Consider the following 22354-nt stretch of genomic DNA (forward strand, 5'->3'; position numbering starts at 1 on the left):
GTACAAATCATAATGGAGGTACAGGGAACTTTTTGCTGCCCATTTGAAGTTATCAGATGTGTATTTAGTCAATGCCCCACTCTTGGACCACTGCAGCCTTGCAAACCTGCTGTTTTCCTGCACCACCCTGCCAAGGGGACAGTTCACATGCAAAGCTGAGCTTGCAACACCTAAATGAATCTGCAGATGGTTTTTCTTCCTTTCCTCACATGGCTGCATAGGTAGTTTGCTTGATAGGTGAGTGGTTCCTATTGGCCATGCCATGTAGCTGTTGATAAAACAAATATTTTAGTCCAATCATCTTTTGCAGAGGTGTGGGGGAGAAGCCTTATTAAACTTTTTGTGAATCTTGGCCTGGATATCAGCCCAGGAGGCCTTTTGGGAGGAAGATGGTTGGCTTGAGGTCATCTTGAAAACCATTTTTCCTTCTGGCATGCCTCTAGCTGCAATTTTTGAGATTAATCCTTGCTGCTTTCTTCTGAATAGATAATATCCATGGTGGATTTTTTTTTTTTAATGTGTATCCCTTAGAAATAGCTTCATATTGCAGGTGACAACACAGAGATGTCAAAAATGGAAAAGGTCTGGAGAGAACTCAGAAAAAGCATTATTCAGAAAATAGCTACTCTTGAGACTTACCCATGTGTTTAAGCTGCCTTGCTCAAGTGGCCAGCCATTGCCTGGTCAAATGACTTGACTTTTGTATCATTACCAAGGAGATGCAAGATTGTGTCTTGCACAAGGGCACAAGGTGAGGGCTCCATGAAGGTGAGGGCTGCAGTGTTACAATCCCAACTCCTCTTCCGCAGTGGGGCAGAACAAAAAAACATGCCTGCAAGACCTCTGGTTGCTATCATGTCAAAGATCATGATTTACAGCACTTGACAGCACCTGTGTCAGTGAAGGAAAAGACATCTGGCCTCTCAGCTGCCTTGCAGCACCCACTTCACGGCAGACAGAGAGTGGGGATGGCAGAAGTGAGGTCCTTGCCATAACCCAAAGCAAATGTGTGACTCCTTTTCACTTCAGTGACACAGTGCTCATGTCCTACCACCTCCCCTCTCATCAAGGCTGAGCTTTGTCCCTGCTCTTCCTTTCTCTCAGAAGCACTAAAGAGATGCAAGCAAAAGGAAATGTTGTTTGGTCCCTTAATTTTCACATCAGGTCAAAGCCTTTTCAGCTTTTTGCACTTGACCTTTAAAAGCTGGGCAGAGAGAAGGGCAGAGTGTCCAGTTTTCATTCTCTGTGTGAAGGTTGCATGATGCTGATTAATTTTAGAAAGAACATGAAATGGAGGAGCCTGAAGAACAACAAAAAAAAAGGATTCAAATGGAGACAATGATAAATGCCTTTCCTTGAAATCAAAGAAATATTGCTACAAATTTCAAGTTCTTTTTAACAGCTAAAAAAAACTTACAGGGCAAAATCTGCCTTGAGCCCAAAGGTAAGGAGCATTCAGAGCAGGTGTGGAAGGGTGCTCTGTCCTGGCACAAACACATGCACCCACTTGGGTTCAGGATGACACAGGCTCCTGTTCTACATACCAGACCTTCTCCTAGTTCATTTTAACACCTCAATTGCCAAGTTGTGTCTTCCAAGCCTTAAGGGGATCCTCTGTGTGTGCTCTTCATGCAGTAAAGCAGATGAAATTTTTTCCCCACTGTTAGTGCCCGAAAGCCCAAGGTCTCCTGTCCCCTGCTCCTGCTAGCCAGGGCAGTGGGGATTGTCCTCTTGATTATGGTGAGCTTGAGACAACCCTTTCTGTGGCTTCTGAGGCCATGTGGTTTGAATCTGCCTGGTAAGAGTGTTGTGTGGCTGAGCTCTTGCAGCCTGGCATGAGCATGTTAGCTGAAACGTGCAGATTTTGTCCATGTTCTGTTTGGATGCCACTTGTAGTTCTGCAGCTGCAGCAAAGCTGTTTGCACTGTTACTCATGCACTTTAATGATTGCAGCCACAGGCTTTTGCATTTATGCAGGGTGCATTGGAGGTAATGCTGATTTCCTTTTGGCCTTTCAAACAAAGCAGGGTCTCCTTGTACAACCCTCAATGCCAGCCAGCTTCACAAAAGAGCTGTTTTGTAATGCTGTAGCAAACCATTCTGAGCAAAATCAGGAGCCTAGAGAAGATACCAGCTGGCCATGATGTGATAATCAATTGATAGGTGATGGAAATGGTGCTGCCTTAGACAAGGCTCTCTCTGAAGCTAATGGGAGTTCAGCTTTTAGGGAGAACCACGGGAGTGCACTTCTTTTCTTCTTTATGTTATACAAATGTTACATGATTACAGGGAACAATGTCTTTCTGGGAACAAGATGCTTTAATATTAACATCATTCTTCATTACTTTATAGATGCTGCCCTGTGTAACACAAGAAAGTTCAGTTCCCCTTGACTTAAGGGTGAACTAGTAGCATCCTATTTTCGATGCTCTTTGGAAGCTTTCAACTAAGTGTTACAGAGAAATAGCACAATAGTTGGAGTTGTCCATCACATTCACAGACCTCCACAGCTTCATCTGCACTGAACAGGACTGGGGTCCTAAGCAGCTTCTCATAGTCATAAAGGAAGCCATTCTCTGCTCTTTCTGTTGGTTTTGGTTTTTATTTGCTCTTGTATGGAAAGTACAGTATTTTGTTATTGTTTTTACCTGCTGTTTTTCCATGACATCCATCATGTTTCATCAGAGAAGTACACTACAGTTTCCTGAACACTTTGTTTAGATGCTTGAAATTTCCTCTGCAGGTTGAAGGCTTTACCTACTTATTAGCTGACAACTGTTGAAGTTGTAAATAAAAGAGCTGAGTTTTGGTAAAACAAAACAAAAAAAAAAAACCAAAACAATCCAAACCCACAAGCAAAACAAACAACACAACCAACCAACCAAACAAAACACCAAACAACCAAAAAACAAACAAAGAAGCTGTGTGTCCTGCTTGATTGATTTTTATGAATGGGTTTTTCTTAAATATCTCCTTCAGCTATGTGAATGTAATGTTCTGTAAGAGCATCATCTGGCTGACTCACGTGTGACAATGCAATAACACTAAAGATCCTCTCTTTGCACTTAGGGTCTGACTCCAGCCCACTGTGGTCAGTCCCCCCTGGATTGCAGTGAGGTTTGGATCAGATCAAACTGACAACTCAGGCTTGTCATCAATCACTTAGGGTCCCGAAGCGTCCCAAAGCTGAAACCTGTATCTAGCAAGTGTTGAAGTTTACATTAAATGTATGTACTTTTTGGAACACGTGCCATAAATCCAAGTGAAATGTCCATGTTTGCACTAAGGATGTTCTTGTGGTTTAAGACTGTACTTTTCAGCATCTTTAATAATGCTTCTCTTGAATTTTTTGAGACAGAAGAAGGACTACTGGAGACTCGTAATTGGATTTTTGTGTTTCTTTCTCTAGTTTTGCCTTTGTAGCATGTAGGTGCAGGTGGTTTGACTTTTAAGCAGATGTGTGCAAAGAGCACCTGACTGTGTTCAGAGCAGGGTTTGTAGGATGCATGCAGTAGTGGAGTTGCTCTGTCCCATCAAAGTGGAATCTTTTATACCATGGACTCAAGGGGGACCTTCATGACCTGACTTTTCATTTGTGAAACATGGATTCTTAGACACAGTACCAAGCTGTTAAGTTAAACATACTGGGGTGGGGGCTTTTTGGTGACCATTTTTTGTTGGACTATGTGATGGCTGTGGTTGCTGGGGGGTTCCCCACCACAATGGTGGGCATTTCTCCAGTTCAAGTGGCCAGTATTGCAGATAACCCCTCCAAAACCTGACCAGCTGAGCAATGCTGCAAGATCCCAGCGTTCTTCAGCTACCTGGCTATCACAGCAGAGAGGTTTTAAGTCACTGAAGGTTATTTCTGTCTACTTTTAAACTGGTCACAATGCACTTGCTAGGCGGGGGGGAGAAGTGGAAGTCTCTTAAGTTACTGTTGGGGCTGTTTGTAAGTGGTAACAATTCTTGTGGTAAGGGTACACTTTTGAGGTACAGCTGTAAATACTTGTCTCAGCACACATTGCATATTACATGGGTTTAATTTTTGTTTTAATTTGTTTTGTCTTCCATAGTTTTAAATCTAAGCTTTTGTTAATTTATGAGGTGGATAAGTTCTGCAAAGCTGAATGTACAGTCTGAGATTTTTAACTTGGGGAACTTTGCACACGACATGGGATGTTACCTTCAGTACACTCTTGAACTTAGGCTCTTCATGTACATGTATAAATTACAGGAGAGGATTTTCTCTGACTGCAAGTTTAAATGAACTATATTGTATATGTACCTGTAAAAAAAAATCCCTGTGTTAAATCTATATTTAAGGATTAAAAACTTGTTAAATAAATTCATACGAGAATCTGCAATTCTGTCCAGAGATACTTCTGCTGTCATTCTGGAGGACAGAAAGTTACAATCCTCACAGTGTTGGTTTTATTGAATTTCTTTGAAACAAATATAACCTTCTCACATGCATGATGATGATGCAGATGATTCAAATAGCTTCTTGCTGGATGGAGTGGAGGTGAAAGTGGGAAAGACACCACCTTAGCACTCATACTGGTGTCTGAAATAGCAGCTGTGGAGATCCTGTCCTGGCTCAGGGTGTCTCCATCGCCTCCTTCTCTGCATCCCAGCACTGGGGGAGTGCTGCCAAGGAGGAACCTCTGGGTTGGGGCCCAGGGAGCTTGCTTATGGGTGGATGCACAAGGGCTGTGCAGGCATCCACAACACTTTTCCAGGTGGTGTGGGAAGAGAGGTGGTCTTGGGGGTGCATGTCACCAGGCAGGAGGGAGGAGATCCCTGGCAGTAGGATATTGCCTCTGTGGACATGTCATGGACCTGTGTATGGTGTGGGCAGCATGGCAAAACCTCTGCAGGAGCTGCCCATGCTAGGCATCATGGGGTGCCATGCCAGCTCTCAAAGGGCACACTGTTTCCCTGGGACCTTTTCCTGGAGAATTCCATGGATGGCCATACAAGAGCAGCCAGCACTGGCTGGTGAACTTCCTCTGCAACTGTTCCCTTCCCTTGGATCTGGGAACTGAAATGAGTGTCTGGAGGCAGCCTGGCACAGTACCTCTGCCCAGCATAGCTTTCCTTGGGATGTCACCTGCCCTTCCCTGTGCCTCAGTGCCAGCAGTGCCTGGGGCATGCACCACCCACCCAGGCTTCTGCCACCAGCTCAGGCCAGACACTATCTGTGCTCAGGGGACATCCCACAAGCTGATGTGGGGAGGGTGATGCTCTGTTTCCATCCTCACCAGGAACACCCATGCCTGCAGTCTCCAACATGATGAATATGGAGATGAGGACAGCTGATGAGCACTAAGCAGCTGTCTTGATAATCCTAACAAGGCTCCCCAGAAAGTACAGAGCCTGCCACTACCTTTAGATGAGGTTTGTACAGATTTCAGGTCATTATACAGCCAGTTTTACATTCAATTTTACACTGTCCTGACATAGGAGAAGCATTTTTTGCTGTCTATAGAATCATTAAGGTTGGAAAAGACCTCAGATCATCAAGTCCAACCATCAACCCACCACCATCATGCCCATTAAACCATGTTCTGAGGAGCCATGTCTACATGCTTTTTGAACCCCTCCAGGGATGGTGACTCTACCACCTTCCCAGGAACCCTCTTCCAATATCTGACCACTCTTGCAGAAAGTGGCCTTTCTTGAGGAAATTTTTGCTAATATCCAACCTAAATCTCCCTTGGCGCAATTTGAGGCCATTTCCTCTTGTTCTACCACTTGTTACTGGGGAGAAGAGACCAACCCCCCACCTTGCTCCAACCTCCTTTGAGGTAGATAGTGAGCAGGTCTCCCCATAGCCTCAAATGGTGATCAGTGAGCCATGATCCAGCTCAGCCTGTCTCATGAAAACATCTACCTTGAGACTGCAGTGCTTTGTCTGCTCATCTCGTGGGCTCCTGCTACAGAGATGATTCCCAAAGCACCCAGTGCCTGCTGGGTTCCCCTTGCCTATGGTGCCATATGGCAGCTGTGGGCAATGCCCGTGGCATTCTGGCCTTGGGACATGTGTGAGCCATTCCCCACCTCATCCACTGCAGCCTCTGGGTTCAGGATTTGGGGGCTGAGACCATCTCAGCAGTGCTGGTGTTCTGAGGAATGCAGCCATGGGTAATAGTAAGGGCTTTTTATTTCCTTATTGCCACATTTCCCCTGCATTCCCTCAACTTTTGCCTTCCACAAGCAGAAATTAGCTCAGTTAGAAATGCTTATTAAAATGCAGCTGTTTCTGGAAAACGAGTCGCTTGCTGTGGTATCTCTTGAGCTAATCAGTCCAGCCCCCGGCACAGTGTCACCACCTGTGGGTTAGGTGAGCTTCGTCTTTTCCTTTATCCAGTTCAAGTACTTGGAGACCCTGGTGTAGATGCCATATTTACCTGGCTTGGCACATTCCTCGCCCCAGCTGGTGATCCCCGTGAGGAACCAGGTGCCCTCGATCTCGCTGGTGTATGGCCCTCCGCTGTCCCCCCCACAGGTGTCACTGCCCCCAGCTGCGAAGCCCGCGCAGAACATGTTCTGCAGGATGGTGGTAGAGGTGCTCTTGAGGCAGGTGGGGCGGTCCACGTAGGGCACTTTGAGGACCTGGAGGACGGTGGCGGGGCGGCCGCGGAAGAGGGTGCTGCCCCAGCCGCTGACCGTGCCCGTGCCGTGCTTCAGCAGCGCGTTGGTGAACTCCCGGTTGCCGATGCAGATGGGGGTTACGTAGCTGTTGAAGCTGAGCGGCTGGTCCAGCTCCAGCAGGGCGATGTCGTTGTGGTGCTTGTTGATCCTGGCATTGTACGTGGGGTGGGGAAGGACTTTCGCCACCTTCCGACGCTGCTCCGTATTGTCTTCCTCGTTAGTGTTGTACTCACCTGCAGAGACAAACGTGGCTTGGGCTCTGTGGCCAGACCAGTGACCGAGACCTGATGATGATACTCCAGCCAGGAGGCTGTCAAGGGATGAGACCTGCCCCACGCCTGGTGGCTAGAAAGGCTGCTTGCTCCTGGTCAAAGGGAAGTGGAGGTTCCCCCACAGCAGACCTCCTCTGTCCCCACAGCCCACAGACCCTGGAACTCCAAATGTGACACTGGGCACATACTAGCTGACCACATGGTAAAGGTCCAGGTGCTGTGGTCAAGGGTAGTAGCAATGTTCTGGAGCTAGAATATTTTCAATGGTGTCCAGAAGCAGGACAAGGTGCAATGAGCACAAATCAGAATGCAGAAGTTCCATCTGAACATGAGGCAAAACAACTTTTCTGTGAGGGTGCTGGAGCCCAGGAGCAGGCTGTCCAGATAGGTTGTGGAATCTCAAACTCTGGAGAGATTCCAAACGTGTCAAGGTGTGATCCCATGCAACCTGCTAGGGGAGACCCTGCTTTAGCAGGGGAAGGTTGGACTAGATGACCCCCAGGGCACCATTTCAACATTCACCATTCTGTGGCTCTGTGATTGTGGCTGCTTTGAGAATTTAGTATCCTCAGAGATGCAAGGGGATGCTGCCCATACATCAAAAGAGAGCAAACCCTCTGGCATTCAAAATCTTTGTTTAGATTAAATCATCTATTAGTGAAAAGCAGCCTGACCTTTCCTCTCCTAAAAACCACACAGCAGAAGGGAGTGCAGGAGGCTACAAAATTATGCACTCTTCCCCACTACCCCCCAGCCCCTCCCTAATGCTCACAGGTGCCCCTGGGTCCCTCCACCCACACCAGGCTCAGCTGCTGACAATTGCTACGGGCAGCTCCAGGCTCCCGTGATTGAGTTCTGTTACCTCCCCTCCTGGCTTGTGTAACAGGTAGAGGGAAGGGAAAACCTTCTGTGGGCTTGGGTCAGCAAGTGGGTAGTGGCTGGGTCTGCCTGCAGCCACATCCCCTCTCCTGCCTCTGAACTGGCTGAGCTGAAGCTCCTGAGCAGGATGACTTTTCCCGCTCGCCTTCTTGCAACTCAAGAGGCACAGGGTGCATTTAACCCCTCCTGCAGTATTTCTCCCTGCTTTGCTGTGATCTCCAGAGTACATCATCTCCTCTAAACAGTATCTGCAGCACTCCTGGCCCCAGCAGTGTCCTGTGTCTGCTGCGTCTGCCGGCGAGGAGCAGCACGGAGCCCAGCACAAGAGGTGAGGCAGCTTTCTCTGTTCACGCTAATGCTGGTGCTGCTGAAGGCAGCTTTGGTGGCTGGTGCTGCTGATGTGCTCTCTGAGGGGGGGTTTGCAGCAGTGTGAATGTCAGCTTCCTCCCAGGCTGTGTTTTCACAATATAAATGCAAGACAGATATGGGGGAGACTTACAGAAAGCTTTTCTCGTGCTGTGGGGGCTTACTATTGCTGGAGACCAGAAAATATGGTTCTGAGATGAAAGTAAAGAGGCAAAGAAGGAGAGGGGAATGCTTCTTCTACCCCTGCTATTGATTTTTTTGGGCCTCCCAGGATGTTATATACAAAGCTGAACATCTAACATGAATGGATGTGAAGGAGTTAGAGGTTGCCCATGCAGTGTACATGGCGCAGGCACAAATTCAATAGTCCCTGAAGCCCTGCAAAATCCTGCCCTGGAAATCCAGCAGTGCTGCAGAGTAGGGTGAAGGGAGCACAGGGGGACTTGGCTGGCAACGGATCCTAAGTGGAGGAGGTGAGGGCATGTAGGAGAGGAGAAAGGAGAGGCAGTTTGCATGCAGATGCAGTAAATATAAAGCCTCTGTCCAGGTGGAAATGTGTTTTTTTTTGGGGGGAGGAATGGGGGGAGCTATTTCTGCACTGAGTATTTTGTACTTTCTCAGGTTAGCAGGTGTAAGGCTGGGCTTTGTGCTGAGCTTTGTGCTGCACTTCCTAGCAAAACTGCCTGAAAGTAGATAGGAAAAAAGCTGTGTACCAGCTGTGAGGCTCATCCTGCCAGCACCAGGCAGGTGGTGCTTAGTCCTGTGGCACTCAGTCTCCAGGGTCTGGCCAGGCATCCCTAGGAGCTCAGCCATTTTAACACGGAGGATAAAGATGCAGCTGAAGCCCTCTTGATGAGCTTGTTTCTGTGGATATAAACTTGGCTCTTTAAGGCTCATGTAGAATGTAGTTTGGGTCACTAATGCATTTCATAGTGTTTAAGCAGAGAGCATTATTCTCCCATACCTCCTCAGCACTGCTTGTAGCAGTTACTGACCATGCAAATGTCCCCCTCCTGCACCTCTTAGTGTCACCCTCCTACACCAAATAAGCATAAATTGGAGAAACAAGTAATTTGGGGAAGCTGATTCTGCCCCAGCTGTGAAACCTGGCCCCACAGTGCTTGCCAAGGCCCCATTCTGAGTTACCAGCAGACTGCCTAGCAGACAGGTACCAAGAGCCAGGAGCAAACACCATTTGTCAAGCAGAGGTATGTTTGTTTTGTAAAGCAGCAGCAGCATCATTTGCTGGGCAGTTTGGCCACCCTGCTCCTGCCCAACTCCCTGGAGACCCTTCTGTGAAAGCACACTTCTCCATGTGCAAGCCAGGTTCCTCTACTTCAATCCATAAATTCTATTTCCTTCTAAAGAAGCTTGAAAGAAAAGTAGTCATCTTCTTCTTGCAAGGAGCTACTTGGGTTGCCTACAAATATCTGTTGTCTGAGAGTTGTATGAAAACTTAGTGTGAGCCCCAAGAATATCAGAAATCCCTAGTGAGGTCCTATTTGGCCAGTAGAGATAGAAATAACATCACACCAGCTCATGAAGAAGCATCTTAATTGAAGCCCAATGTGCTTTTAAATGGCTTCGAATCCTCCCTGGCCCAGGTGAGCTTGCCTGTGATCAATATGGCTTTGGGATCAATATGCAATATGGCTTTAGGATCAATATGCAATATGGTTTTGGGACCAAGGCCAGACCCAGCTTGCTGCTTCTGCTGGAGGTGGTGGTATCTGGACATTGTAGTCTGCCAAAATGCTGCTATCTGGGGCCTTAACTGCCCCAAACCAACTCGTGCCGTGTTACTGCTCATCATGGTGGTGTGGGTCCCTGGGTTCTGTCCAATACCCTGTGCCTGGCCAGTGTAAGCCCTGTTCCAACATCCCTTGCCTGTGCTGTCCTGATGCCATCCAGGGCACTCACCTGCCACAGCAGTGACGTTGTCACCTGGTTCCAGGCAGTGGGCTGCTGTCACTAACCACTTCTCATTGATGATGGATGCACCACAGAAGCCCACACCATGGCTATTCACCAGATGAACCTGTGGGAACAGAAGGAAATCACATTTGTGGGTCTGTAAATTGGTGGAAGAGAAGAGTGGGACAAGGGAGGTTTGCCTGGCTCCAGGACAGGCTGTGATTAGGTTGTACATGCTCAGTGGTGCCAGAGATCATAGAATCAGTTTGATTGGAAAAGACCTTTAAGATCAAGTCCAACCATTCTCTAACTCTGCTGAGTCTGGTGCTAAACTGTGGCCCTCAGCACCACATCTCTGTGTCTTTGAAACACCTCCAAGGATGGGGATTCAACTACCTCCCTGGAGATGGTGCCTGCTGAGGTAAAGGTCTCCATGGGCAGATGATCTTGGTTTGGTAGGGGAGTTGGACTCAATGGTCTCTGGAGATCCCTTCCAACCTCTGACATTCTGTGCCTTGCAAAGTTGCCCTTCCTCAAGCTTCAGCTTCATCTTGATAAGTTCAAGGTCTATTGGGGAATGTGCTGCTGTAGCTCAGAACTAGATCCTTTGTGCTCCACCAGATAAAACTGCCATGAGTCTGACTTGTGACTTTTTTGCCAGTGTAGACTCCTAGCAAAGGCAAGTTTGGTTGCTGTTGCATAAAACTGTGCCCAGAAAGAAGCTGTGTTCCTATTAGATTTGAGATCTGTCATGAAACTAACCTCAGAGATGGGTATGTAGAAGTAAGGTGATCCTGTGGTCAGGAGGAAATGAATAGACAGAGTTACAGGAGACCTGCAGAAGCAGGCATTACCTGCCAAGGCACCTCGCCTCTCATGCTGTCTGTTCCACCCACAATCCGGGTGCCTGTCTTCATGATGGGTGTGATTTTTGTGGTGGCAGCAGTGCTGGTTTCTGTGATGTTGTCTAGCACCTCATCTTGATCATCACTGTGGTCATCAAAGGTGATGTTCCAGTGCTCAAAGGTGTTTATGGCTCGGGTGAGCTTGCTCTTTGCCTCTGGAGCTGTGATCTTCCCACAGGGGTATGGTACTGGGGGAGAAACAGCCACAGTTATGACTGGCTGTGCATCACACTGAGAGCTACAACAAGAGAAGGAGCAGGAAAGGAGGCAAATGCTGCCTCACCTCAGCACCCTGTTTTGGGATGGCCATGGGAAATGCAAGGCTGTGGGCTGCCTGCATGTCCTCTGTGCAAACATGCCTGAGCCGCAGCACAGGTGATGTGTAAGAATAGCAAAAGCATCAGTTGTTTCTGGGCCCTAGAAATGCCACTTGAACAGTTTTCTAAAGAGGGAAGCTGGTGAAAGGGGGCATATGTTGGATGGGAGGGTGCAGCTGTGCCTCTCCTCAGCAGGATGCTGAGGTGCATAGCTGGGAGTCTTGCTGTGGACCACAGCCGGGCGCTTGGCTGACATTTCTACAGCCAGCAACTCCAGTACAATAAAAGTCCAGCTGGGAGAGGGCAGGAAGTAATATCTGCCAATTGTACAGATAATCCTGCTTGGCTCCAAGGTGAGGAAGGCATTAATAAACTCTTTCCAGAGTTGTAGATTTTTCTGTGTTAATGAAGATCTCATCTGTAGGCTCATTTCAGACAAGCTCTTCCCATTTCTCTCCTACGCAGCGTGTGCCCAATTCCTGCTGGTAGTGGCAGCCAAAACAGTAAGTAGCATCAGGCATTGTCTTTCATCTGAAAGCTTTTGACAGCACTGTGCAAACAAACATTAGTGTAAAATCAGATGTAAGTGTGGCCTACTGAGATTTCATTTTTTTTTCTTTTTTTTTTTTTTTAAACAGTCTGCTTTAGAAATAGGACTTAAATAAGCGTTGAATAGCAACACTTATTTAAGCAAGTGCTACCCACAAAGTTAGGCTAGGAAATGAAGGTGTCAGAGCTAACAAAAGCTAAGCTTTTTCAGGAAGGGCAATTACCCAACCAGAAAGATGATCTTACTGTTAACAGCAAAACTTTCTGGTCCAGTGAAGGTGATACAGCAAGTTGAACAACACAGTCCTGAGCTCTTAATGATCTCCACTAACAGAAGGGCTCCCAGCCTAAGATACTTCCTACACTGATTGCTGAAAGTCAGCACTTTCAGGAGCTCAAAGTCTGTGGCTGGCTGCAGCTATCAGAAACTAACTCACCTGTGCAAGTGCCTGCATGCTACCTTAGGTGTGCAAATCTGTCATTCTCAGGTGGTAGAAATATGACAGCATCAAATGTTAAATTGACCTTAGATGTCAAAATATTTCTCTACTCAATCTTCTCTTTCCTGTACCAGGTGTGCTTCTGAGATGTTCATGCCCAGTTAGGTTGTTGTGTTGCAGTGGGTTGGGCTTGAATATGTCAGTGAAGTCAGAGATGCTGTAACGGCCTGGGTGTGGGGGAAAGTTGGGGAATATTACAAGCACCAGCTTTTTTTGAGCCCTTTATGAAGTTGCAACCTCCAGCAATGCATTTCCCCTGCACTCCTCTCAATACCAGAGCTAAAGCACAGAGTCCAGCTCCTGTTGAGGATCTTTGTATGCAGATATATGCTGTTGGGAGGACAGCACCACCACAAAGCTTCTCTTGTTTCCACTCAACTCAGGTAATTATAAGATACTGGGTGATGGCCAGCCATAAGACAGACAATCAGGAGGAATTACAATAAGACTGTCTTCTGTTCTGAAAAAGCTCACAGCATCTTCAGTGTAGGATCAGTAGCTCCTACTGGAATAACATGGGAATGAGGTCTGGCTGGCTGGACAGCAGTGTGTGTGCTGCTGCAGCCGAACACATTCCTGCCTCCAGTGCTGATCTGTATCTAGAAATATGGTTGCAAGTGGGAGAGGCACCTGTGTGAGCAACCATCTGAAATGAGTGTTTCAATTGTGCGCAAGTTCTTGTACAACCATCCTCCTTCTCCACCCCTCTAAGGCTACAAGAAGGTTGCCATTTAAACACCCTTTAAGCCTGACTCCACATCTCCTGTTGGGAAAGTTCAGGGTCAGGCTCTTTACATTTGCTAAGTATGAAAACAAGGCTGGCCTCCAACAGGATATTGCATTTCTGCCAGATTTGTGCATCTAAAGTTAGAAGATCTTGGAAACTTTCACCCAAATCTATTACAAACACTTTAGAAGTTAACCTGCAGGTTCACAGGACTTTCCATCTTCATGAAGTTTATAGCCATCAGCACAGGAACACACAACTTTCTGTGGTGGATCATGCCTGCAAAAGTGCTTGCAGCCTCCATTTTTAATAGCACAAGTGAAGTCTGAAAGAAATGAAAACAAAACTGTGAAAGCTTTTTTTGAAATTTCCCCAGCACTGGACACTTTGAAGATTCATCTGGAGAGGGTGCTGGGCCACCTCCTCCAGACCATGCTTTTGCCAAAGAAAGGTTGGGCCAGGTGATCCTTGAGATATCTTCTAACCTGTTGTTCTATGATTCTGTGAAACACAACTGGTCTTGTATTTTCTGGAGTGTATTAGGAGGGCTGTGGTTAGTAGGTTCAGAAGAGGTTCTCCTGCCCCACCCCTCTACTCCACCCTGGTGAGGCTGCATCTGGAATATTATGTCCAGTTCTGGGCCCCTCAGTTCAAGAAGGACCTCAGGGAACTGCTTGAAAGAGTCCGGCACAGAGCCATAAAAATGATTAAGGGAGTGGAACATCTTCCTTATGAAGAGACACTGAAAGAGCTGGGGCTCTTTAGCTTGGAGAAAAGGAGACTAAGGGGTGACCTCATTAATATTTATAAATATGTAAAGGTGAGTGCCAAGAGGATGGAGCCAGGCTCTGCTCAGTGATGCCCAATGACAGCACAGGGGGCAATGGGTGGAAGTTGAGGCATAGGAAGTTCCATGGAAATATGAGGAAAATTTTTTTCACTGTGAGAGTGACAGAACACTGGAACAGGCTGCCCAGGGGGTTTGTGGAGTCTCCCTCTGTGGAGGTACTCAAAACTTGTCTGGGTGTGTTCCTGTGTGATCTGGTATAGGTGATCCTGCTCTGGCAGAGGGATTGGACTCGATGAGCTTTTGATGTCTCTTCCAGCCACTATCACTGTGTGATTCTGTGGTCAGAGATTTGTTGGGGCTTGGGCCTGTAGACTCAGCCTATAACCCCCTCCGGTTGTCCCAGACTTGTCCCAGACTGTGGAAAACGAATCCTTGTTTGCAATGGGAGCGTCCTTCCGAGTCACAACTCTGCTCGTACTGAAGGAGCACTGGGTGCCTCTTTGAGAAGGCAGGGTGAACAATGGCCCTGTGAGAGATTCTGCTGAGCCTTGGCACAGCCTCCAACAGCTGCATGCTATCTGAAATTTGGCACCCTGACCATCAATGCCTCCTGCAAATATTTGGTTACAAGCCACGTGGTTTCCCCACAGTCATGTTGCTTTCCTCCCCCCCACTTTGCTTACGGCCATCCGGAGCGGATGCAGACGGAGAACACCGTGTGCCAGATGGGAGCGAACCCTCAGCCTTTGACCTGGGATTATTTCTGGGCTCCAAATTTAAAACCTAGAGTGAATCCATGTGTTCTTCCTGACATCCCAAAAAAACCCCTGCAGCCTGGCTTGGAAGATGCATTCCAGCATGACATTTGATGCCATGGGTCCCAGCTTGAGGCATGGAGAGATGCCCAGGACTTGCGTGTGTCTTCTCACACTCTTCTCTGGTGGGAACACCACCTCTTGGAGATGGGAAACCACTAACCTACAGACACCCTTTTAATTCTCAGAGACTTTTGAAATAACTTCGCAGCAGCTTAACTCTACTCCTACTTCCTCAAGGACACCTCCCTTCCTGTAGCCATTTTAATGCCATCAGTTACTATTTTTGCAGAGCTCTTTTCCACGCCTCACTTCTAGCTCTATTTTTGCTCCTGTCTCGCTTCCACCAGAAATCTGCAATGAGACTATTTAAATTTGATGCAGCTTTGAAATGCTCTTTTTAACGTACACTCCTCTCTTGCCAGAGCAGAAGCACAACTAGAAAGAGAATCTTTTATGAGTGCAGCGAGTCTGGCACATTGTGTGAGTCTCACAGCCCCTGATTATATTATAAATATAGGAGCTGAATATCCCTCTTGCTTAAATTATCAGCTGCTTGGTTTCCATAAACTCCTCAACCCATCAGGAAAATATTTGGCTTTTGTTTTCCTTCAGAGTTAAGGTTCCTGGCAGTAAGTGTAATTCTGAGTTCAGCAGAGTGCCATTGAGAGGAGGTTGTGATGCTCCTGCCCTTCTTGACACCTGCTGCCCAGCCTGGTGTGAGAAATGGAGAGGAGGAGTGAGCTCGTGGAGTCTGATTGGGGCTGGTGGAAACCTGTTGCTTTCAGTGATGAGCACATCATCCCTGATTGATGAGCAGCCCCAGAAAGGCTTGTGCTGGGGAGATAAAGGAAGGTCTCTGTGTCAACATTTGTGCTGGCAGGCACAGTGTGCTGAACAAAAGACCTTGAGCCTGGGTCTCTGTTGAACCCTGCACAAGGTACTCACTGGAACTGGAGCTCTGCCAGTGACAGGAGAGGAAAGAGACATCTGCTCCTGTATTCCCAAGCATGCCCATTTGTAACCCCATTGGTGACAGGCTGAACTTGTGCATGCATGCAGTGCCTGATAGCAAGGCAAAATGTGCCTAAGACAGCCTTCTAGTTGCATGAAACTCTGTGCCCACTTTGATCCAATGGTTCAAAAAAACCCAGAACATAGGATCTGGTGGTTGGAAAAGACATTGAGACCATTGAGTCTAACCATAACCTAACATCTCCCTGTACACAACTGTTAAACCACCCCCCTAGGCACTTCATCCAGATGTCTTTTAAACACCTCCAGGGACAATGATTCCACCACCTCCCTGGGCAGTCTGTCCCAATGCCCAAGAACTCTTTCCATGAAGAAATTTTTCCTAATATCCAATCTAAAGCTCCCTTGGTGTAACTTCATTCTATTTCCTTTTGTCCTATCACTTGTTAGCTGGGAGAAGAGCCAACCCCCACCTTGCTACAACCTCCTTTCAGGTATTTACAGAAAAAAAAGATTTCTCCCTTCAGGCTCTTCTTCTCTAGGCTGATCAACCCCAGCTTGTTCAGTGACTCCTCACAGGATTTGTGTTCAAGAGCCCTCACCAGCCTCATTGCCCTTTTCTGAACACACTCCAACACCTCAGCATCCTTGTAGTGAGGGACCCAACGGGATTTCAACTAGAGCAGAAGAGCCACACCCAGTGAGCCCCCAGTACCTACCTATCTCACAGTTTTTGCCTTCATACCCAGCTGGACACCAGCACACATAGGAACCTACTCCATCCTTGCACATGGCTCCATTTTTGCATGGATTGGGGTCACACTGGTCTCCATCTTGGAAAGAAGACAGGACAATTAGCAAACATGAGAGTCTACCATGCCTGATGCTGATCAAGCACTGGAGCCTTGCTCTGTGCAAGCTTCCTGTTAAAGATGAGCAAGAGACTGCACACCCTCCTTTTTTGTAATGGAAAATAAGTCAGATCCTGGCAGCCAAGAGTACAACATAGAGCCTCAGCACTGAGCTAATGTCAGCAGCAGTGTTTTATCCACAGTCCTAATTCTATTCCCTGTTCTGTGGGGGTTAAGTCTGCTTGGTTCAGCAGAACTCCTCTTCAGTGTCTCTCATACAACATCTCAGCAGGACCTCATGCTTTGGCAAAGTTAGACTGAGTTGGAAGGTTTGCTTCCTCCAGAGTGGTTAGGATTTGCTAATCTGAATTATTTTAACACTACTGCCTTTGTTTTCTGAAGGTTTAAGCACTGTCTACTTGGCTTTGAAGACTTCTCTGTGTATTAGAATGGAGAACCTTAATCATTGCTCTAAGTCTTGTGATACTTCTAACTGGTCTAGATTTTTCTTTACATGCCAGGGCTTTTATTTCTACAGTTTCCTACAGCTGAGGAGCTGAAGCCTTAATAAAAATACCCAGGGTTGCAAAATTAGTGATCTAAGCTTGGGAAGAGGAAGTTGGTGATGCTAAACTCCAGGGCAGTGTGCTTTGAAATGGTAATGCCAAGACATGGAGGAAGGAAAGCATCTTGATGCCTTTGTGTCATTTCAGTGAGCCTGGCTTTCAGGAATGGACTTAAATGCAAAAGGCAGACTGCAAACAAGGACAAAATGGATTTATTTGGTCTAAGGCAGGACGTTGGGGTTTGCACATCAGGTGTGGATGGTGATTGTTGTTGCTGCCTGGTCAAGACAATGGGGGCTTGGCACCACTTGGGTGCTGTGCAAGGGATTAGCTCCCCTGGGCTGTGTGTGTGGGGAAGAGCAGCTGGTAAGCTGAGCAGTAAACCAGGCACTTTGGAAGACAGAGGAGTGTATGACATGCATTACTTTTGAAGAGCTAATTGGTCACAGTGGCAGGGGAAAAAAAAACCAAAACAACAAAACGTTATTAAGCTTCATCAGTTGGTATTTCAGGGGATAGCCCTACAATGCAAATGTAACTTTTTTTTTTTTAATTTTTATAGTCTGGGCTGAATAATCTGAATTATTTAATGCTTTTTAGTGAGATGTTCTGGGCACTTTGCCAATCTACAAAGCGGTTCATTTAGTGAAATGTCCTTAAAATTAGTTTCAGATGTTTTAGTGGGCATTGAAAGCTTTTTGGTAAGGGACTGAAGAGCTCCTGTGGATGGAGAGTGAAAGGGGAAAAAGAAATAGGTGATGGGAAGAAAATGGTGGAGACCTGAGTTTGAGACCACTGGTGTGAATGGCAAACAGCTGTTTGCTGTGATCATGTTGAGGCTCCACTTTAATATGGCATTTCCAGGGATTCCCACTGTGCTTGCAGGAGGCTCTGCCTCATCTGGAGACCTCTGCTTGGTAACAGAACCTGTGCTGTTTGCTGAAGGGGTGTTAGTTACTGCTGTCCTGTTTTACACCATACCATGGCTGAAACTAGATCACAATCTGGGCACAGTGGATCCGCTGCTGTGAACTGATTTTGTTCTGTCAGGTTTTAAACTTTGCTCAGAAACACTTTGCTTGGACAAAGAAAATGTTAAGTAATTATTGGTGTGGGGTTTTTTGTTTTGGTTTGGTTTTTTTGTGGTTTTTTGTTTGCTTGTTTGTTTGCAATTTGTAGATGAATCAGGCCCAGGCATGTTGGCTGCAGGGTGTAGGGTGACTAGCTAAGTTCTGAGTAGCTCTATCATGACAGAGTTTCTGAATGCTAGAATACATTTGTTTCATTGAATGTCCTCTATTTGAACACCGAGAGATGAATATTAGGCATTTGAACATGAAGAAAGCAGCTCTTACCAATATATGTATTCCAAAACTCCATCTGCAAAGGGAAAAAAGAAAACAACAACAACAGTTTCCTTTGATTTCTAATTCCTGAGCACTGCCTGACTGAAGTAGTACAGGGACAGCTCCAGAGCTAAAGCAAAAGACTTGCAGGAAAATTATCCATCTCCATAACCCCAATGGTGACCAACAAACCTTTAAAGCAGTTCCCCAGCCCAGCTGATGGGTCACAAATGAACATAAAACCTGCACTTTGCCCTGCAGGTTTTCCCTTTGCTGTCCACTCCTTCCTCCTCTGCGCCTCCTCCCCCAGGAGGCTCATGGAGGTGTATGCTGGGGGGAGCAAGGTGTTCCCATGGTGAGTAGTGATACTCACTGTTTTCTCTGTGTTTTCAAACACTTCCCGGGCTTCTTCAAAGCTGCATTTTTCTTCGATGCATTCTCTCTCGAGGTTCCCAGCAATGACCTCTTCCAGTCTGTTTGAATTGGCTCGCCTCTGCCTCTGCAGAACTGAGTTTGCCTCTTGGTTCCTGATGAAGACTGCAATTTGGAAAGGAACAGGGGCTAGAGAGGAGCATCCACCACTGAGGGATGCAGTTGGGGTAGGCTGTTAGGGCTCTGTTCTCCTAGAAAGCAAGCCCTTTTCATGCCTTCACCCCTCCCTTGCCCCTTGGCTGGGGACATTGCAGGAGTGTTATCATCTGCTTGAAATGTTATCAGCCACTTGAGGGTTCTTTGATGCCTAACTTCAGTGTAATCCTGAGATTCAAAGCTGGAGAATTAAGGGTCAAAGCAGTTGACAGAAGTGACTGATGGGGAGAGAGTGATCAGTAGTGTCTACATTTGATGTTTAAAATACCTTATAGCAGACAGAATATCTCCTACCACAGATGCACGAGAACAAGAGGCTTCTCCATGCTGCTGCTTGGTGAGGTGTTTAGACACAGACGTTGTCCTGCTTTAACTGTCTCTGTGGTTTTGGCTGAGAAAGGCCATCTGCCTCTGCAAGCAGCTGCAGCACTTGGAAGCCACAGGCCATTTGCTTTTCTCCCTGCTCCTCATCCTTGCCCATGCACCTGGGTCCCACCATTTCGTGCTGGCAGTAGGGGTGATGTGAGCCCTCCTCACCGCCTGAGCCAGGTCAGTGAGGTGACGTGCATCCACCTTCAACTCACTGCACAAGGTCCTGGGTAGAAACCATCAGCAGAGAGCTTCTGGCACTGCAGGGACTCCCAGTTTAGGCAGGATGTCCATGGTAGCCACCAAGCTTCCCATAGTGGCTGCTTACTGAAGAGCACAAGGCCATACAATCTGATCATAGTGCTACCATAAATGTTCTCCCAGCAGGGCCACACATCCCACCATCAGGGTGAGCAGCAGCAGCAGCTTCCTGGTAGCAGCTGCAAAGCAGCATTTGCTCCTGACCTGGCTCTTGGAGACCCAGAGTTCTGGGGGGCACTCTTCCCACTGCTCAAAAATACTTTATTCACCCAGAGGAGCTTCCTGCTTTGCCTCTCCAGGCTCTCCTCTCCCTCCATCCTCCCCTAGTGCTTGCAGCCATGTCCCTTTTTGTCACCAGATGGCACAGTCTAGCAGCTCTTCTTGGAACTGCTGGTGGCCAACCTTGACAAAGGCTCTGTGCTGGATGAAGGAGAGCATGGGCTCAGGCAGAGGAGAGTGAGGGGAAGTATAAGCCACTTGTTCTTTTTCATGGCTACCTTCTGCTCTCGATCCAGTGGATCCCAGCCTCTCCAGATCTGCAGAGCATCCGTTCTTTTGAACTCTCATGAGCCCCAGGTGGGTTGCTCTGGTTTATGTCCTGCCACTGATGATGTTACTAGCCCCTTCACCTAAAGATCTCTCTGCAAGAGACTGAACTAATTGGTTTTGCAATGCTTTTAATCGTGGTACAGCAAGCTGGCTCTTCTGTCTTCCTCAGGTTTTTTGAAAACTGGTTATAAACAAAAAGGAGTGCATGAAAATCCTGATAATCTTGTTGTTTGGCAGTAGATATTGACAGGAAAAGCACTGACCTCTGAAAAACCCAGGCTTGTTTCAAACCCTGCAGCCCTTGTGAGGTGGCCAGCTCCCTCCCAGTCGCAGGGTTGTGGTTTATGTGTGGGACACTAACATACACCCCCAAGCAAGTGTTGCTGAAGGAGACTTTTCCCTTCTCCCTGTGGAATGGGCTGCAGCCTCCAGCCTGTCCCCAAGCTAGGCAGAAAAGGCTCAGGTGGGAGCAATGGAGCAGCCTTCCTTGGTTTTGTAATGCTTTTGGGCTCTGCATGTGCTTGGTGCCTGGGGAACCCAGCATGGGTGCAGCCACACATTGCCCTGTGCAAAGGGAGGCAGCTGTTGGACCCTTCTCCTTCCCCTCTTCCCAGTGGGGTGTGCCAGGCACCTGCCTTAATTAACCCATTTGATGGAGAGAACTCATTTTAATGAATTCAGCTTTGCCACCCTGGGATCCCTCTAGGCTTTCTCAGTTGCTTGCTGATCCCACAGGCTGCTTTACAAGAAAAACTTGATTTGAACTGAAGGCTGCAGGTACCATGGGGTTGCATGCACGGTACTCACCCTGGCTGGAAACCATCCTCACTCCAAGAATACACTCACACATGGCTTATCAACTTCTGAACCAGTATCTGAGGGTGAGGTGGGTCTCCTGGCCGAGGGTCTGTGAGAAAGGACCCGTCCTGCCAGCTGAGTAGAGTATTTTCTAGGAGCTATACCTGAATGGGTGGTGGTACAAGTACGAGGTTCATTGCTAAGCAAATATTTTGGAGGGAGGACCTTTTTAAAACCTGGAAACTAGAAGAAGAAAGAGCAGCCTTGCACCAAGCAAGTACTCACACTGGATGTGAACCAACCTCTGCTGGGACTGTTGCTGCTACAGATAAATCAAGCAACAGCCTGCATTACTATGTGTGATTGCCCACATCCATCAACTACTCTACCCTGTCTACAATTTTGGCTGTGTCTTACAGTCTTTGTTAAGCTCACACTGAGTTTGGCTTTAAACAGTTCTTGCAGTGGCAAATCCAATGACTGTTTTATGGATGTGAGCATTTGTTTGTGCTCCAGGACAAAGGGGTAGCTCATGCAGAGGTGAGGACGTTGCTCCACCAAGCACGTTGCCCCTACTCTGTGTGTGGAAGCATAAGCTCTAAAATGGCTGAAGCAAGCTCTGAAAGCTTAAAAGCTGCAAAAATTTAAGACAAACTCAGTCTTAAAATTAAGCCTATGAGGTATTTTGAGTAAAATCAGCATTCAAATTATTATTTCCTCCCCAAGAAAAGAACCAAAGCTTTAAGGAGAGGGCCTATGAAACACAGCGATCCCTCTGAGCTCTCATCTCTCATGAGAATTCACAAGCTGTCCCAGCATGAAGTGACAAACTGTTCCTTCACCTGTGGCAGTAATGCCCCCCTTCCCAACCAGCACCCAAAAGTGAAGGACTTGTTAGGCTTCAAGTGAACCCACCTGTACTTTCGGTACCAAGACAAGCTCCCAGCAGACAAACGGAGACTATGAGGTGAATATTTGCCATCTTCTTCCCACTGCCCAAACCTCTCACTAACAAATTGTTCAGGTGGTGGAGCTCAGTCAATAGTTCCAAAGTGCAAGTGCTTGTTTATTTACTCGGGGTAACCCTTTAATTTAAGTTCCCCAGATGTGCCATTGCAGAAGCTTGAAATGGCAGCATGGGTGCTACGAGACAGGCCATGCCCATGTACAAGGAACCTGCTAGGTGGCTGCAGTTCTTGGGCTCATCTTCTGCTCTGTAAGATATTGCTGCCAGGTCTGGGGGGTTGAGCATGGCACAAGAAGAAATTGATTCAGCTTCACTGAACCTCTTTAAAGCCCTGGATTTCCTATTCCTATCCAAGTGGTATTGCTGGCCATTTGAAAAGCCAGAGTAGCATTC

General features: G+C 47.2%; 2 protein-coding genes across 2 annotated transcripts in view; one reads left to right on the forward strand and one right to left on the reverse strand.

Annotated features, from left to right (window-relative positions):
* MCF2 (MCF.2 cell line derived transforming sequence) overlaps positions 1-2393 on the forward strand; it is a 51507-nt gene extending 49114 nt beyond the window's left edge. The window contains exon 29 of the mRNA XM_054388422.1: positions 2353-2393. Coding sequence (XP_054244397.1) covers positions 2353-2393 — 41 coding nt within the window. The remainder of the gene's footprint in view (positions 1-2352) is intronic.
* A 3949-nt stretch (positions 2394-6342) lies between these two features.
* F9 (coagulation factor IX) lies at positions 6343-21976 on the reverse strand. Its single transcript, XM_054388661.1, has 8 exons — positions 21910-21976; positions 18803-18966; positions 18439-18463; positions 16386-16499; positions 13283-13411; positions 10943-11181; positions 10095-10212; positions 6343-6890 (listed from the first exon to the last, which is right to left on the reverse strand). Exons 1-8 carry the CDS (start codon positions 21974-21976, stop codon positions 6343-6345), a joined length of 1404 nt encoding a protein of 467 aa, XP_054244636.1.
* Between the last annotated feature and the right edge of the window lie 378 nt (positions 21977-22354).

Source organism: Indicator indicator, chromosome 17 (assembly GCF_027791375.1).
Source record: "Indicator indicator isolate 239-I01 chromosome 17, UM_Iind_1.1, whole genome shotgun sequence".
NCBI classification, from domain to species: Eukaryota; Metazoa; Chordata; class Aves; order Piciformes; family Indicatoridae; genus Indicator; species Indicator indicator.

Excerpts from the sequence above, each read along its gene's own strand:
- F9 (XM_054388661.1), bottom strand. The coding sequence starts at position 21,976 with ATGGCAAATATTCACCTCATAGTCTCCGTTTGTCTGCTGGGAGCTTGT. Across the intron at positions 13,412-16,385 it reads AGGCAAAAACTGTGAGATAG|ACTTCACTTGTGCTATTAAA; the intron begins GTAGGTACTGGG and ends CATTTCTTTCAG. Across the intron at positions 11,182-13,282 it reads AAAGTCCTGTGAACCTGCAG|TACCATACCCCTGTGGGAAG; the intron begins GTTAACTTCTAA and ends TTTCTCCCCCAG.